This window comes from Macrotis lagotis, chromosome 3 (assembly GCF_037893015.1).
Source record: "Macrotis lagotis isolate mMagLag1 chromosome 3, bilby.v1.9.chrom.fasta, whole genome shotgun sequence".
NCBI classification, from domain to species: domain Eukaryota; kingdom Metazoa; phylum Chordata; class Mammalia; order Peramelemorphia; family Peramelidae; genus Macrotis; species Macrotis lagotis.
The window spans coordinates 295,997,327-296,013,092 of NC_133660.1; the positions used below are offsets into that span (position 1 = coordinate 295,997,327).

At 34.3% G+C, this 15,766-nt stretch overlaps 2 protein-coding genes across 2 annotated transcripts; both read left to right on the forward strand.

Annotated features, from left to right (window-relative positions):
* The first annotated feature begins 505 nt into the window (after positions 1-505).
* Positions 506-1,441, forward strand: LOC141516814 (olfactory receptor 5M8-like). Its single transcript, XM_074227787.1, has one exon. It carries the CDS (start codon positions 506-508, stop codon positions 1,439-1,441), a length of 936 nt encoding a protein of 311 aa, XP_074083888.1.
* Positions 1,442-9,932: 8,491 nt separating this feature from the next.
* LOC141519534 (olfactory receptor 5M8-like) lies at positions 9,933-10,925 on the forward strand. The gene has a single exon (XM_074231753.1). The coding sequence runs from the start codon at positions 9,933-9,935 to the stop codon at positions 10,923-10,925; it is 993 nt and encodes a 330-aa protein (XP_074087854.1).
* The last annotated feature ends 4,841 nt before the right edge of the window (positions 10,926-15,766 follow it).

The following is a 15,766-nucleotide window of genomic DNA, read 5'->3' on the forward strand; positions in this document are numbered from 1 at the left end:
TAGTGAAAAAGTCACCAATCTTTGACTCAGTTACTATAAAGTCCACAAACTACTACACAAATCCACAAGGTGGGTCCTGTGGAGAAACAACTAGATAGTGAGTGTCTTAAAGGACAGGCGGATTAGCAGAGGCTAAGAAAGGATAACGTGCTTAAAAGGGAAAAAAAGGAAAAGAGAAGTTTAGATCAACATAGATCCAACTGCATGGAGATGGCTTCATATTATTCAAGCAACATGACCTGGAACATGTGAATCCAGCTTAGAGAAAAGAAGGAGAGAAAGGAGAAGAGCCTGAAATAGTACTGGCTCACAGAAGAGAGAAGAGAGTGGGGAAGAGGCCAAGGAAAACGGGAAAGAAAATAGAAGAGAGGTTGGGAAGGAAGTTTTATTCTGAGGAGATCCACCAGAGAAAGATGATTAAGATGCTAAATAATAATAATTTAACATTTCCTTTTAATGAATCTTGAGGCAGAGTCAAGAAGCCTGGATCTCATCTGAGGAAGTGATGAGTAGGAATGTCACAGCACATCCTCAGTTTATGCTCCTGGGACTGACCAGACGTCCAGAACTTCAGGTCCTATTTTTTATCCTCTTTCTAATCATCTACCTCATCACGGTGATGGGGAACCTGGGGATGATGGTGCTAGTGCGAATCAGTCCCAAACTTCACACACCCATGTACTTTTTCCTGAGTCACTTATCTTTTGCAGACCTCTGTTTCTCTTCAAATGTGAGTCCAAAGATGCTGGAAACATTTATAGTGGAAAAGACCACCATCTCCTACTCAGCCTGTTTGGTGCAGTGTTACCTTTTCATTGCTTTGGTCCATGTGGAAATCTACATCTTGGCTGTGATGGCCTTTGATCGCTATATGGCCATCTGCAATCCTCTGCTCTATGGCAGCAAGATGTCCCCAACTGTCTGTACTTCTCTCATCTCAGTTCCCTATGTCTATGGTTCCCTCACAGGTCTCATGGAGACCATGTGGACCTATAGCTTATCATTCTGTGGTCCCTATGAGATTAACCATTTCTACTGTGCTGATCCTCCCCTCATCAAATTAGCTTGTACTAGTACCTACAACAAAGAACTGTCTATGTTTGTCGTTGCCGGGTTTAACTTTACCTTTTCTCTATTTGTCATTCTTATCTCCTATCTGTACATCTTCCCGGCTATTTTCCGTCTTCGCTCTGCTGATAGCAGGCGCAAGGCCTTCTCCACCTGTGGGTCTCACCTGACGGCTGTCACTATATTTTATGCAGCTCTTTTCTTCATGTATCTCAGACCACCCTCGGAGGCCTCAGTGGAGCAAGGGAAAATGATGGCTGTGTTTTATACCACAGTGATTCCCATGTTGAACCCTATGATCTACAGCTTAAGGAACAAAGATGTGAAAGAAGCCTTAACCAAAGAACTCTTCAGAAAAGATCTCTCTAAATAAATTTTGGTCATTTTTATTTATAGTACTCCAGGGATCTTGAATTTACTAAATACTATACCACATGGTGTCATGAATAGAGGGCTTGGAGGAAAGAAGATAGAAGTGTTCCCATCATAGTTCTGGAACAAACCAGTTCATGTAACTTCTTAGCACCATAAACATATTTATCAAGTTACTTATATAAATCCATTGGTTTGCTGCACTCTCTTCCACCTCCAAAATAAAATACTAACAAATAAAAAAATGACAACAAATAAAAACTCAGATACTATTTCTTTTTAGAAGTCTAGGCTACTTCAATATTACATTGTCAAATTAAAGCAGATAATTGTTTTCCTGTTATAATATTTGTAATGACAATTGGTTCAATAAGAACCAATTGCTTATGAAAGGTCTCTTGGGTTTAAATGGATTTTTGCATAACACTTTATATTTCTCCTAATAAGCCTCTTGATTGTGGGAAGAATCTTAAGACTTGTAACTAAGCATTACCTAAAGTTTCCTGGAGAAAGAATTATAAAACATAACTATGAAATAATAAGGTAACTCCAAAATTCACTAACATGAAAACCAGCCTTGAATTTCTCCAAAACTAGGTTCCTTCATCTGTAAAATGAGGTAAATAATAATAATTACCTCATAGAACTCTTGGAAGACTTGAACAAGAAAGTTTACAAAGTTCTTTGCCACCCTCAAGGCATTATATATCTATCAGTTATTAGGTTTATTATCATCATTCTTCTTCTTCTTTCTTTTTCCTTCCTTCTTTTATTCCTACTACTTTTCCTTCTTCCATCCTGCCCTCTATCCTTCTTTCCAAATTCCTTCTTACCTTCCTTAATCTTTTCTTCCTTCTTTAATCCTTTCTTCCTCATGTGTAAGGATTTAGGGAGATAAACTCATTGGTTATTTTTACCTACCTCATACCAGACTCCAGTAAACTCTCACTGATTATATAGTTCTATTGAAAAATATATGATTATATACATATTTATATATATGTATATATATATATATATATATATATATATATCTACAACTTTTGTCTAGTCTCATTTCCTTCTAGAAATCTGTAGTTTAAGTAATAAACAGGCAGCAGAAATGCTTATTTTAGTAAGAAACAAACCTTCAGGGGAATATTAGTGCTGGAGTAAAGACATAGAATCTCTTACCAACAAACTGCCTCATCATTATACTTTCTGTTTCTATAAATCTTGTAGTAACTCTTCCTATTTGCCCTGCCATTTCTCTAGACACCACTATCCCCATCCCCATAAAATGGAACTTTTTATTCAAGGATCTTGCCTCAAACAACTGATATTTCTGAGTAAAAGGACATCCCTAGGTTTTCTGGAGACACTTTGGTCTTATCTTTTTCCTGGACTTTCTTACTTGGAAATAACAGTCCTGGTATCAGTATATTGGGGGGGGTGCAGAGGAGAAGTTAGTGAGATCTTTGGATTGTTATTGGCTTTCCTAGTTCCTGAATCTCACCCCTTTTTTTTTAGTTTCTCCAAAAGAGACATATAACTTGCTTAAATACACATGCTCACCCACTCACACAAATACATACAGATCCCAGACATACATATACTTGCACAAATACATCCATTATCTAATGCATTCAGCCCATATAATTCTCATGTGAAGTCTCCTAAGTCCCAGCCGTGAAACCCAACCATAGCCATGTGCTTTTTTTCATGTGTATCTGTGACATGGAAACCAACTAGAAAATAGGAATAAATAGGAATGTTCATTGAGGATGAGTTCCCAGGTACCCAGTGGAACAAGGAAGTCTGCTGCCTCAATTATGTGTGGATGGAATTTGGAATTACAAAGCAACAAGAATAGAATCTCACCGCAATTAGTTGCTGTTTTTCCTTAATATATTGGTTTTTTTTTTTAATATACTTGTTCTCATGTGTCCCATTAGACTATAAGCTCCTGGAGGGCAGGGACTGTCTTTTATCTATTTTTTGTGTCTTTAATGCCTAGCACAGTACTGGGACATAGTAGAATTGTAATAAATACTGTTGGATTGATAATAACAATTTCATTTTTTTCTTTACATTTCCAACACATTCCTAAGCATATAGTAGATTCTTAATAAAAAAAAGTTTAAAATTAATTTTCAAAATTTAAAAGGCTATGTGAAGTTTTATATATAAATCAAACAATATAAAACAATCATATATATATATATATATATATATATATATATATATATATATACATATTATAATATAATGTTATGATCCCAAAGTCTGTCTGATCAGGATCTAAACGATTCAGAGAAGGTGTTTGTCTATCTTATGTTTAAAGAGCCCCAGTGAATTGGTTGTCAATGCAATATAGAGATAAAGACAGAAGATCTTAAGGCCACTGACAAGGCAAAGGAATTTGAGTCTCCTTGGGATCTTCTTTAAACTGCTCAGGATTTTATTACGAATTTTACAAAGTATACAGGTTTGAAACTTTTCCTCCTCCCAGAGAGACAACAAGCGCTAGGCACACTAGGCCGGGTTGCTTAGTAGACAGAGACAGATAGATAAAGAGAGGAAGGAAAAACAGACAGGAAGATCTGACTGGGTCAGAGAAAAAGGAATGGCCTGAAATCCAGCCCCTTATCTGGACACTGAGGGCAAAAGGGGAGGTTCCTCCCTCCTAACCTGACTGAAACCAGGTGATAGGTTGAAAACTGGGGACTGGGAATGAGGAGCCAGGACACAAATTTTACATCAGACAGTGAAACAATGAGTCAATTTTCATCTCAAGAGCAAACTATCTTCCATACCCTTAACAAGATTCCTAGATTTTAGACGCATTAAAAATACGGAACTAGTTTCTGATTATAATTTTTTTTCTCCATTCATAATTCTCTGCATCAAAGTGAGGTTTCTGTCTTCTCATAATGATTTGTCGAAGTATAAAATTAGCCACATCTATGCAGGTTCTTGTGAAACATTAGAAAAAAAATCATCATATTTATTCTTAGAAGATATGGACTCAGATCTCTGACTCCTTAGATGCTTGAATTAGAACAAGTCATTATCTTCTCAGTCCTTGGTTTTCTCATTTGTAAAATGAAACAGTTGGACTAGATAGTCTAGTCTTCATGAAATCAGTTTTATTGAAATAGTTATCAATATAATAAAAAAAATGAGGACCCTTTATAGTTTAAATTCTTTGAAGGCTGTGAACTATGTCATTTAAATTAAAATTTTAAATTTACATAGCACAGAGATTTATACATAAACAACACTTATTGCTTGTTAAATTATAATAAAGAAAATTACATTGAAATAAACATCCTATTCATTTGGTTGCAATCTCCTGTAAAAAAATAATAGTTCTAACTATCTGCGGCTAGAATGAGCAAACTATTTGAGATAACAAAGCATCCAGAGTGGGATCTCAGTTCATGAGATTATAAACTTTTTGACAGCACTGACAATGTCATTATTTTTTTTCCTTTGAATCCCTAATATCTTCAAAATGTTTCATGGCACATTTGTTCTTGCTGTTGTTCAGTGGTTTGAGCCATGTTCTACTTTCTGTGATCTCATTTGGAGTTTTCTTTGTAAAGATACAGCAGTAGTTTGCCAGTGCCTTTTTCAGCTCATTTTACAGATGACTAAATTGTGGCAAACAGGGCTAAGTGACTTGACCAGGGTCACACAACCAGTAAGTGTCTAAGATCAAATTTGAACTCAAGATGATGAGTCTTCTTGAATGAGAATATTACTAGTTAAAGGCTAGAATTCAGTAAGACATATCTGTCCCGATTTTTAATCCAAAGGAATATTATTATTATTATTATTATTATTATTATTATTATTATTATTGGAGAATCCCAAAAGGCAATCCAATACAAACTGATTCCTTGGGGGAAAAAAAAAAAAAAAACATGAGCATTGGCAAAATGTTCCAATATAGAGAACAGAACAAAATCTAGAAAAAAATATGTAAAAGTAAAAAGGTATCTTTGAATGAACTCATTTCAAGTTTAGATGACCATATTTACTGACTTGGTGACTTGAAGTCAATGACCTCAACTCTTAGTTACCTTCCTTTTTATTGTACAATGAAATGCTTGGATTCAGTGATTTTCCCGGTCCCTTCCTGTTCTGATACTCCACATTTATACACATTCTCAGGTCCTTACCTGGTCTGATAGTCTACGTTATATTGTCTAACCAGTTTTGAGGCTCTGGTGGTCTATGATCTTAGATCATACTCCATGTGTCAATGAAATGTAAGGATTATACAAGGACTCTATAACACTACATTAAGACAGTAAGTAAGACTTGCCCTAATAAAATACCTGAAGTTTTTAAGTGTTTCTCAGGAACAACAATACCAGTTGTAGAAATTTCTAATTATTTTAATACCTATGACAAAACAAATACACCTTAACAGCAGATAAATATTTGTTGGGAGCCAGGGTCTCTAAGCTGTTTGACACAGTTGCAGCAAAAAGACTCAAGGCAGTCACACTGCCTGATGGAACAACACTTCCTTCTTCAATATATATATATATATATATATATATATATATATATATAATATATATATATGGATTCCATGCATACCAATATTTATAGGTCTATTATTGATTGCAATATTTACTCACTCTAATGGTAGAATGACTATAAAGGAAGGATTCCAGAGAAATTTCCTGAATAAAACAGATTGTAAACTGTCCAAATTTAACATAACTGCCTCTCCCTGAGGCATACAAAAGGCTTCAACATTATGAAATCTCTGGAAAACCCAACACTGGGAATTCCAAGGAGATGTCAGAAGATATACAGGGAATACAGATCCAAGATGGGTCAGATAGAATTCCAGGGAAATTAATAGTTTTGCCCCGCCCCCTTACCATACACAGCAATATATGAAAAAGATGTTGAGAAAATAGTTAGTAAAGGTGACTGATATATGAACTCTAGCAGTCTCAGTTTCATGGGAAAGAATAAAAAAGTCACAGAAACCGTGGTTTCTACCAACAAGACCTGAAAGAAAAATTGGTTATTGTAAGAGTTAACGGATGGGTGGACAAGCATAAAGACCGTCACTATAGATTGTTAAGGAAGTGTATCGAAAAACATTACTTACACAAAAAATATAAAAAACTTTCCATTAAAATAATTGTTTAATTAATAACTTTAAATGAATTAACAATTATACAATGTAGTAATAAATAAGGTAAAAAGGTTGAGGTCATCATGGTCTGAGTAGGGATAAGAAATCAATTAATTATATGATTATTTTTTTTTTTAGGTTTTTGCAAGGCAGATGGGGTTAAGTGGCTTGCCCAAGGCCACACAGCTAGGTCATTATTAAGTGTCTGAGGCCGGTAAGTATATGATTATTAATTAAACTTGTAATAACATGATTAAACTTGTAACCACATGAATTATATGATTTATGATGAAAATTTTACACTTTTGTAACCAAGGAAATAATCTTAGCTTGCATGCTTGAAGCATACATGATTCTGAGACTATAAAAGAAATCCAAGCAGCTGACAGTCAGTCAACCTGCTCCTGCCTTTACCCATTTGTTGACTCAACTCATTTTGCCGACTCTATCCGTCCTGTCAGGTTCCAAGGACCCCTTGGAGGCTGGACCCCCCACAAATATTGCTATTATTTGGCTTCATTTTCAAGAAGGACCAATGACATAAGTAATAATGAATGGGAAAAAAATTGGCAATATATATAAATCCCTAGTTTAAAAAAAATTGTAATCCTCTCAATTAATTTCTTTCCCAAGGGATATACAAGACTCCCCACTTGAATTATATTTTCTGTGTTTCTATGTAATTCTTCAGGGATAAAACTCATTATCAGTCCTGCTATAAATCCTTCTAAAACAGTTGCTTCTTGGGGCTTGTTGTCACTATGAAAATACCTTTTCTTTTACAGGTAGGATTGTTAATTTTGCATAATGCAACCAGAAATTTTTACCCATATTGATTTTTTATTAAATTGTATTTCTTTTACAATGTGGTATGTTAATGCTAAGCTTGGGAAAAGAAGGGAGGGAAAAAAAGATTTAGGAGTTAGCACAGAAAATGATCTCAACTTTTAGAAGAGACAACAATTCACTAAGAGACAAAGCATGTAGGTTCTAATCTTATCTTTGCTACAGGCTCCTCACTCAATTTTTCACTTTGAGAAATAAGGGAACTTTGCCACTGATGTTTCTTAAGACTATAAAACCTATGAGTTTATTACCTATGGTTATAATATCTTAATAATAATAATATTTTCCTTCATTTTAAAAGACCATGACATCAGGGAGGTGATACCATGATGAGCACAAGAATTGGATTTGAGTGAGTCACCAGTTAAGTCTCTAACTTCACTTTCTCGTCCAAAGTCATGTAGGTCCAGAGACCAGATATAAACCAGGACTACTGGAGATGGCCCTGGAGGCAAGGCAATTCAGGTTAAGAGACTTGTCCAAGGCAACACAGCTAGTAAGAGTCAAATTCTGAGGCCAGAATTGTATTCCTATCCTTCAGACTCCAAAGCCAGTGTTTTATTCGCTGTGCCACCTAGTTGCCCCTTAAGTATAATATGTTTAGATTTAATGAAATACCTATCTGTGAATAGAAATGAGGTTGATTATTTGATTTGTATCTTTGTTTTTCTATAAAGTTATAAAAGTAATTCTCATTTCTTTTCTTATATATTATAATAATTGCATAAGGCTTTACAATTTACATCCTACTCTCGTTACAAAAATTATATGAGGGAGATATTGTAGCTATTATTACCCTCATTTTATAGTTATTGAAAATAAGTTCCATACTGTTGTAATAAAGGTCATTTTAACAGAAGGAAGTAGTGCATGAGGACTTTGGGAAATGAATGGCAACACTGGCATGGAAGCAAAAATGAATATGTACTGACTGGAAGATTTAATTCTGCAGGCATCTGTTGGAATTGTCTTTCTGCCAGCATCAGGGTAGTTGAAAAATGTATGTCTTAAACATAATTTTGTTCTTCAGAAGATAGAATGCGCTAAGTGAAATTGAGACTTGTTTTTTCCCAATAATCAGGAATTGATTAGTGAACAATAATTGGCAAGGCAAGAGCCATCAGGAATAAATATGTCATCAAAAAATTTAAAAGTTGAAGAAGGAAATCATGTAATATGCATTTACATGCACTTTAGATTTCAGGTATAAAGTGCTTTAGAAGAATATCATTCAGTGACTGGAAATTTTGAATAAGTCAACCCCAAATGTCAAGGACATCCTCAGGAATGAAGTTCTGCAGATATAAGCAGAAAAGGTTTCAATGCGGAGGCAGAGAAAAAATAGAGACTAAAATGAATGTGCAGAGAATTCACTATAAAAATACGATGCTAAAAAGATACATATCCAGGAAAAAGAAAAAGATCAAAGATCAAAATAAAGCAATTGCTCAATCCAAGAACACTAAAGACCACGAAAAAAAGTTGACACCGCCAGTGAATATAGTATCAACGACAAAAAATTTTCTTTGTCTTGTTTTGTCTATCGATCTCCTTTCTTTCTCCCTTTCTTCGTCCCTCTATGTCTCCCTTTCTAACCTTTTTTCCTTTTTTTTTCTTTTTCTTTCTTTCTTTTTCTGTTTTCTTCCTTCCTTTCTTTGTAACAATGCTGGGACCAGGAGGGAAAATCAAAGGTAGGGTGAGAAAAAAGGTTGAAATCTAAAATATTCAATTCTTAATTTGCTTGGTAAATATCAAAGATTTTTAAATAGGAAGAATAAAACAAAAGTACTCAGGGGAAGTAGAAACTCAAGGTAAATGACGTGAATAAGGCAACCTCTGGTTGATCTCAATGAACTGAATTCATCCTAGATGAATACAAGTTTAGGATAATTAAGAAATTGGCATATGTGGTTATAATATCAAGGTAAATGACATTTAAATGATTTGGGGGAAGTAAAGATCATATAAGTAAAAATAAACCCCCAATTTCCTAATTTTACTTTTTTAAAAGAGTATATTTTATAGTCTATAGAAAAGTGAATTTGATTTTTATTACTGACAAAAATATTGGAGACATAACTTGTAAGCAATTAAAATCAGAAACAATGATTACTGGGATTCACAGACCTCCTTGGGAATCTAGGAATAGATTTGTGGGGGTATTTAAATATGAATTGAAAAAAAATGGAATTTATTTCCTAACAGATGGAATAGGCACCCAAGTTGTCCTGACTCTTACAGCTGATACTTTATGGATTACCTTTAGCTGCTTCTCACTATTAGGGAATGCTACCACAATCTGTCTTATTTATCCAAGAGGTGTTTTGAGTAGAAGTAATGGAAATAAAAGTACAGAAAGAAGGAAAGTTAAGAGGAAGAAAATGGAAGGCAGCTAATTAAAAAAAGTTTTCTCTTATTTATATTACTTTCTATATTTAATGACCCCCCCATGTATTAGGAAATAAGGAACCAAGGAGCGTGGAAGTCAACTGGAGAAGTGATGAGTGGAAATGTCACCAGAAACCCTGAGTTTATTCTCTTGGGACTAACCCATCGCCTGGAGCTTCGGGTCCTATTCTTTGTTCTCTTTCTAATCATCTATATCATCACTGTAATGGGGAATCTGGGGATGATCATGTTAGTTCGAATCAATCCCAAGCTTCATACACCCATGTATTTTTTCCTGAGTCACTTGTCTTTTGTGGACCTTTGTTTCTCTTCCAATGTGAGTCCAAAAATGCTAGAGACTTTCATAGTGGAAAAGGCCACCATTTCCTATTCAGCCTGTTTGATTCAGTGTTATCTTTTCATTGCTTTGGTCCATGTGGAATTCTACATCTTGGCTGTGATGGCCTTTGATCGCTATATGGCCATCTGCAATCCTCTGCTCTATGGAAGCAAGATGTCCCCAACTGTCTGTACTTCTCTCATCTCAGTTCCCTATGTCTATGGTTCCCTCACAGGTCTCATGGAAACCATGTGGACCTATAGCTTATCTTTCTGTGGCCCCAATGAGATTAACCATTTCTACTGTGCTGATCCTCCCCTCATCAAATTAGCTTGTTCTAGTACTTACAACAAAGAAACATCAATGTTTGTGGTTGCTGGATTTAACCTCACCTTTTCCCTGCTCATCATTCTCATCTCCTATCTGTACATTTTCCCAGCTATCTTCAGAATTCGCTCTGCAGAGAGCAGGCGTAAAGCTTTCTCCACCTGTGGGTCCCATCTGACAGCAGTCACTATATTCTATTCTACTCTCTTCTTCATGTACCTGACTCCCCCTTCTGAGAAGTCTGTGGAACAAGGGAAAATGGTGGCTGTGTTTTATACCACAGTGATCCCCATGTTGAACCCTATGATCTATAGCTTAAGGAACAAAGATGTGAAAGAAGCTTTAGGCAAAGAACTCTTCAGAAAAAAATTTCTAAATAAAAATTGTTGTCCAAACAATTGTCCAAACAAAAATACAGTTGTCCAAAACAGTTTATAACTTCATAAGCTACAATTGTGGGTGAAGATTCAAAACTATGTTTTGTTGCTTCATTTTGTTTTTTGCTTTGTGTTACAATGATTTATATCTATTTGGCAATTGGAAAATTAGATATTTTTTCTTGTGATGATTTACAAACTTAGCAAGACAAAATAAAATAATTTTAATTGTAAATTCAATGTAAAGTGTAAAATTCAGGTATTCTGAATTACAGATTGAATTATTAATATGAATATTATTAAATTTCCATTTTCTATTCTTATGTATAGTTATATGTCTCTAGCAATAAAACAGCTTCAACAAAGAATAGACTTTGATTTTTGTCTTCATATTCCCAGTACCTAGTACAGATTCTGGCATTCAGAATGCACTTAAAAAATGCTTGAAGAAACATTGTAAAGCCAAAAAAATTTGAAAGACTCAAGATCTCTGATCCATACCATGACCAGTCTTGATTCAAAAAGATCAATGATGAAGTGTTGATCATCTTTAAATAGAGATGAGATGGACTTTTGGTATAGAAGGAAATATACTTTTTTGGATATGACTGAAGTGGGGATTTGTTTTGTTTTAGTATACATATTTGTCATGAGAATTTTTTTTCTTTTTTTGTTACCCATGGAAGTGAGAGACATGGTAAGGAATATTCATAATTGAAAAATAAATTTTGTTGTTAAATTATTAATTGTTCATTTTACTATATGATCTATTATACTTTAGTGCTTCCGGTGTACTTTGCATTCATGGTCATGTGTGTTCTCCTAAGAAAATCAATTCTCTTTTCTGAATATAAGTTTTCTTCATCCATGAAATGAAAGAGTTGAAGGGGATAATTTAGGTCCATTTCAACTCTTCCATCTTGGGCCAATCAAATTTGATTTTTATTCCCTTTTCTCTGAATTGTTTTCCCTGCCAGTGGTATAATGTTAGATCTTACAAGACCTCTGGTCAGATAAAAGAAATTCCCCAAGTGGGAAAAATGAGGTACAAACAGAGAAAATCCTAGAATTAACCACTGTACCTACAGATGCAGCACAATGTGTACCAAAGGAAAATTTACCTACTCTTATGTAAATATTTTTATTGAGTTTCTTCATGGTTGTTAGATTCAAAATTTCTCAGGTTGTCCTTATCTAAGAATAGTGTATTATAGGATTCCAGCTTCCTTTTCTGTATTTTTTCACATCTATTTTTGACCTTTTTTAGTCTCTTTGGATACAGTCACAAACATGGAGACAACTGCTTTTACTGGAATCATTAAAATTTTTCTTTCATTTCTTGTTATTAAAATGATCCTAAGGGCAAGGAAATATATATATATATATATATATATATATATATATATATATATATATATATATATATATATATATATATATATATATATATATATATATATACTGTGGATTTTTGTATTATATGAAAAAAGTACAATGTGTTGAGTGGCAAGTCAAAAAAAAAGTGTGGAGTTATTTCTTTTTATTCCTTACTAGTAGGTAAGTAATAGGAAATAATGTGAATTATCTACAAAAGAAATTCTTGAGTATAAGGAATAATCAAGCTTCATAATAACTATTTAATGAAAGAGATGATCAGAAGAAGAAGGGATTAAAATAGATATTATCTAATCCAAGACTTTCATTTTGAAGAATAGGAAAAAGATTTCTAGACAAGTGATTTGGTCTAGTTCAAGCATTTACTTTAAATACCATATGAATTCTCTAACAAGTATTTATTTTTTGGTTTATTAAGTATTATTAGGTTACTGGATAATTTTGATGTGGTGGTTCAATGTTTTCAATCATATCTGACTCTTTGTTATCCCTTTCAGGATTTTCTTGGCAAAGATACTAGAGTAGTTTCCCATTCCATTCTCCAGTTCATTTTATGGATGAGAAAATTAAAGCATAGAGGGTGATTTGATTTGTTTTCTATGCACTATGCACTATGCCTCCACATGGCTGCCATGAAATACAAGATCTGTCAGTTGTCCTAAAATTGTCTCTTACCTCTCAAAGTTGGGGCAATATATATATTCTATAAGAAACCATCCTGGACTCTTCTACTGCCTTCTTTTTTCATCTTCTAAACCAATGTTTATTATATATCTATGATGTACAAAACACTGAACTTGGCTATGGAAATACAAAAGACAAAATGGCTTCTTGCTTCAAGTTGCTTATATTCTATCCAGGGAAATAAGCATATGCACACCTAGCTACACGTAAAATTGTGCACAATGCAGTTGTATATGAATTAAGACAAACTAATTTGAAGAAGCAGAAACTATAACAACTTGGAATAAGGCTGAAGAAAAGTCAAGGGTTAAGGCTAGAGGAGAAGAACTGAGCCTTAAATGGAGATCGGGATGCTTATAGAAATGGGATGGAAGTGAACTCTAGGGAGAAGTGTCAGCAACCCTTGCTCAGAGTTTCAAAGAAAAAAGATAAGGTATAATGGGGAATGGTAATAGACCCAGTTGCCTAGTATGAAAGGAAGTAGTGTGAAATAAAGCTAGAAGAGTGGGCTAATAGAAATTAGGATGAGTAAAATCTGACTAAAATCCCAAGCAAGGACACTCAGTGATTTGAATGTCTTGTTCTTAAACTCTCTAGTTCCTTGCAACATGAAAAAGGAAACATATGATGATGGAAATGCATTGCTCTGTAGTAAGGAGGACTAAGTGTCACTTAATCTCATTAAACTAGAATTACTTCCCTTATAAAATGAAAGAGCTGAGTTTATAATCCTTAAAATCCCCTCCAGCTCAAAAGTTTTGTGCTCTATAATTTTAGGTCACTCAGTTCTTAAATTCCATAATCCATGGTTTTAAGGTCTTGCTGGGACCTAACATTCTACAAGATCTATGGATAGTTCTCTCATTTTCTAAGGCTATTGTCCCTGTTAAACTGTTCAACTCTGCAATTTACTGATGACCTGTACAAATAGGTGATTTTCTAATGTGACCATAATAAAATCATGATGCAATATAAGTAATGCTGAGTACAAAAGAAAACAAGCCCAAATTTCCAAATCTCCTGTAATTTTACTAATTGCCATAGTCCTTGGGGCCCATTTGTGATCCCCCACTTGAATGACTCCCTCATGATTTGTTTGAGAAAGTCTTATGAAATAACCAAATTATGAGACTATGTCTATATAAATACTTCATTTGCAGAGAATCTTTTGACCTTGGTGTCACTATGGGAATGTCATCTCTTTCACAGGTAGGATGAAAAAAAAAATCTTCATAATGTATGTGTGTTCTAAAGTGTGGCATTTTAATGTGCATGTCATTGGGTTTGGGCAAGTGGAAGAGAGGAAGTTGAAGGGATTCACTCAGGAAATCTCAAGTTAACTGATGAGGAGGAGAGCACCTGGACAGCAGGTCAGGAGACAGTTCTTAGTCACACCATGGGAAGGATGGGGTTTTGTTTCTCCTTTTTGCATTTGGATCCACTCATTTGGAAAATGAGTAGCTGGATGGTGACCCATTAAGATCCCTTCTAATTCTCAAGTTTTATGCTGCTGTTATCTTTAAGGTTATGAGCACTTATGATATTCAGTGCAATATTTCTAGAAATGAAAAAGGCTGACAGTGTATTTTGTTCATTTTATTATATTGGTCATGGAGCATCTATATACTTATTTCATGAAACCATAAAAAAGATAAATTTTGAGTAAGATGGAATCTTAAAGATTAACCATGCCACTCATTTTGTAGACAATTTTGCATTTGATGATGATGGGGGAAATTTTCAAAGCATTTGAAATTTACAAAGTACATTTTTCACCACAATATTGTGACACAAGTTGTATAGGTTTTATCATTCCCAATTTAAAAAGATAAAATGCAGTCTTAGAGAGGTCAAGTAGTTGGCCTAAAAAGATGGAGCAAATCTCTAATACATGCATCCATTTTTGCTCACTGACACTATTTTAACCTTCTCTCTGTTAGCTTTTGTCCCAAGCTTCTGTTACTATCTAACAGGGAGCATTACCACAGCCATGATGCTTAAACTATTTTTGCTTAGACTATTATTATATCTAAAGCTGAGAGACACTGAGGGTCATCTAGTCTAATTCCTTAATTTTTCAGATAAATAAGCTGAGACCCTGAGAGGTTAAATATCTTGTCCAAGAAGTCACAGGTGGAAAGTAACAAAGCTAGGATTCAAACTCAGTTCCTCCCAGGTTGCTACTCTTTCCTATAACACATCCTATCAATGACTTTCAAAGAGAAAAAAATAATCAAAATCTATTACATAATTCACTGAGTCGTTCATAGGCACAAGATCTTTGCCTTCTAAACTAGGTTTTTCTTTTGTTGCCAAAGGACTTATGAACTCTAAAGATTAGGTCTCTTCATAATTCTTCTAAATGATAATATCCATTCAGTGTACAACCCTGCGTGAGTTATTTCCCTGGGTCTTCATTTGCTCGTCTGTTAAGTCAGGCAAATCATCTTTAATCTGTCTAGTTTACTGGGATTATGGAAAGACAAGAGGAAGTAATGAGTGCTTAAGTATTTATAAGTTCAAAGTCTGGTAAATTATAGATAGAATGCATTTTTAAATTAATTTATTTATTTTCATCCATTTGTACATGCATATTTCCAATTTAAAAATTTCTCTCGACCCTCCCTTCCAATCTCCCTCCCCTTAGCAGAAACAGCCAGGTTAGGATTTTACATACATATTTTGTTAAACATATTTACAAATTGATAATTTTTGGCTTGTAGAATTAGGCTTGAGGGAAAGAAATATATAAGAGATAATTTTTATAGTGTATATCAGATTCGGGAGGGTTGGGTTTTTTTTTCCTATGTGTTTTGTTTTGTT

What these genes read in the sequence shown, in the direction of transcription:
- LOC141516814 (XM_074227787.1), top strand. Translation starts at nt 506, where the DNA reads ATGAGTAGGAATGTCACAGCACATCCTCAGTTTATGCTCCTGGGACTG.
- LOC141519534 (XM_074231753.1), top strand. Translation starts at nt 9,933, where the DNA reads ATGAGTGGAAATGTCACCAGAAACCCTGAGTTTATTCTCTTGGGACTA.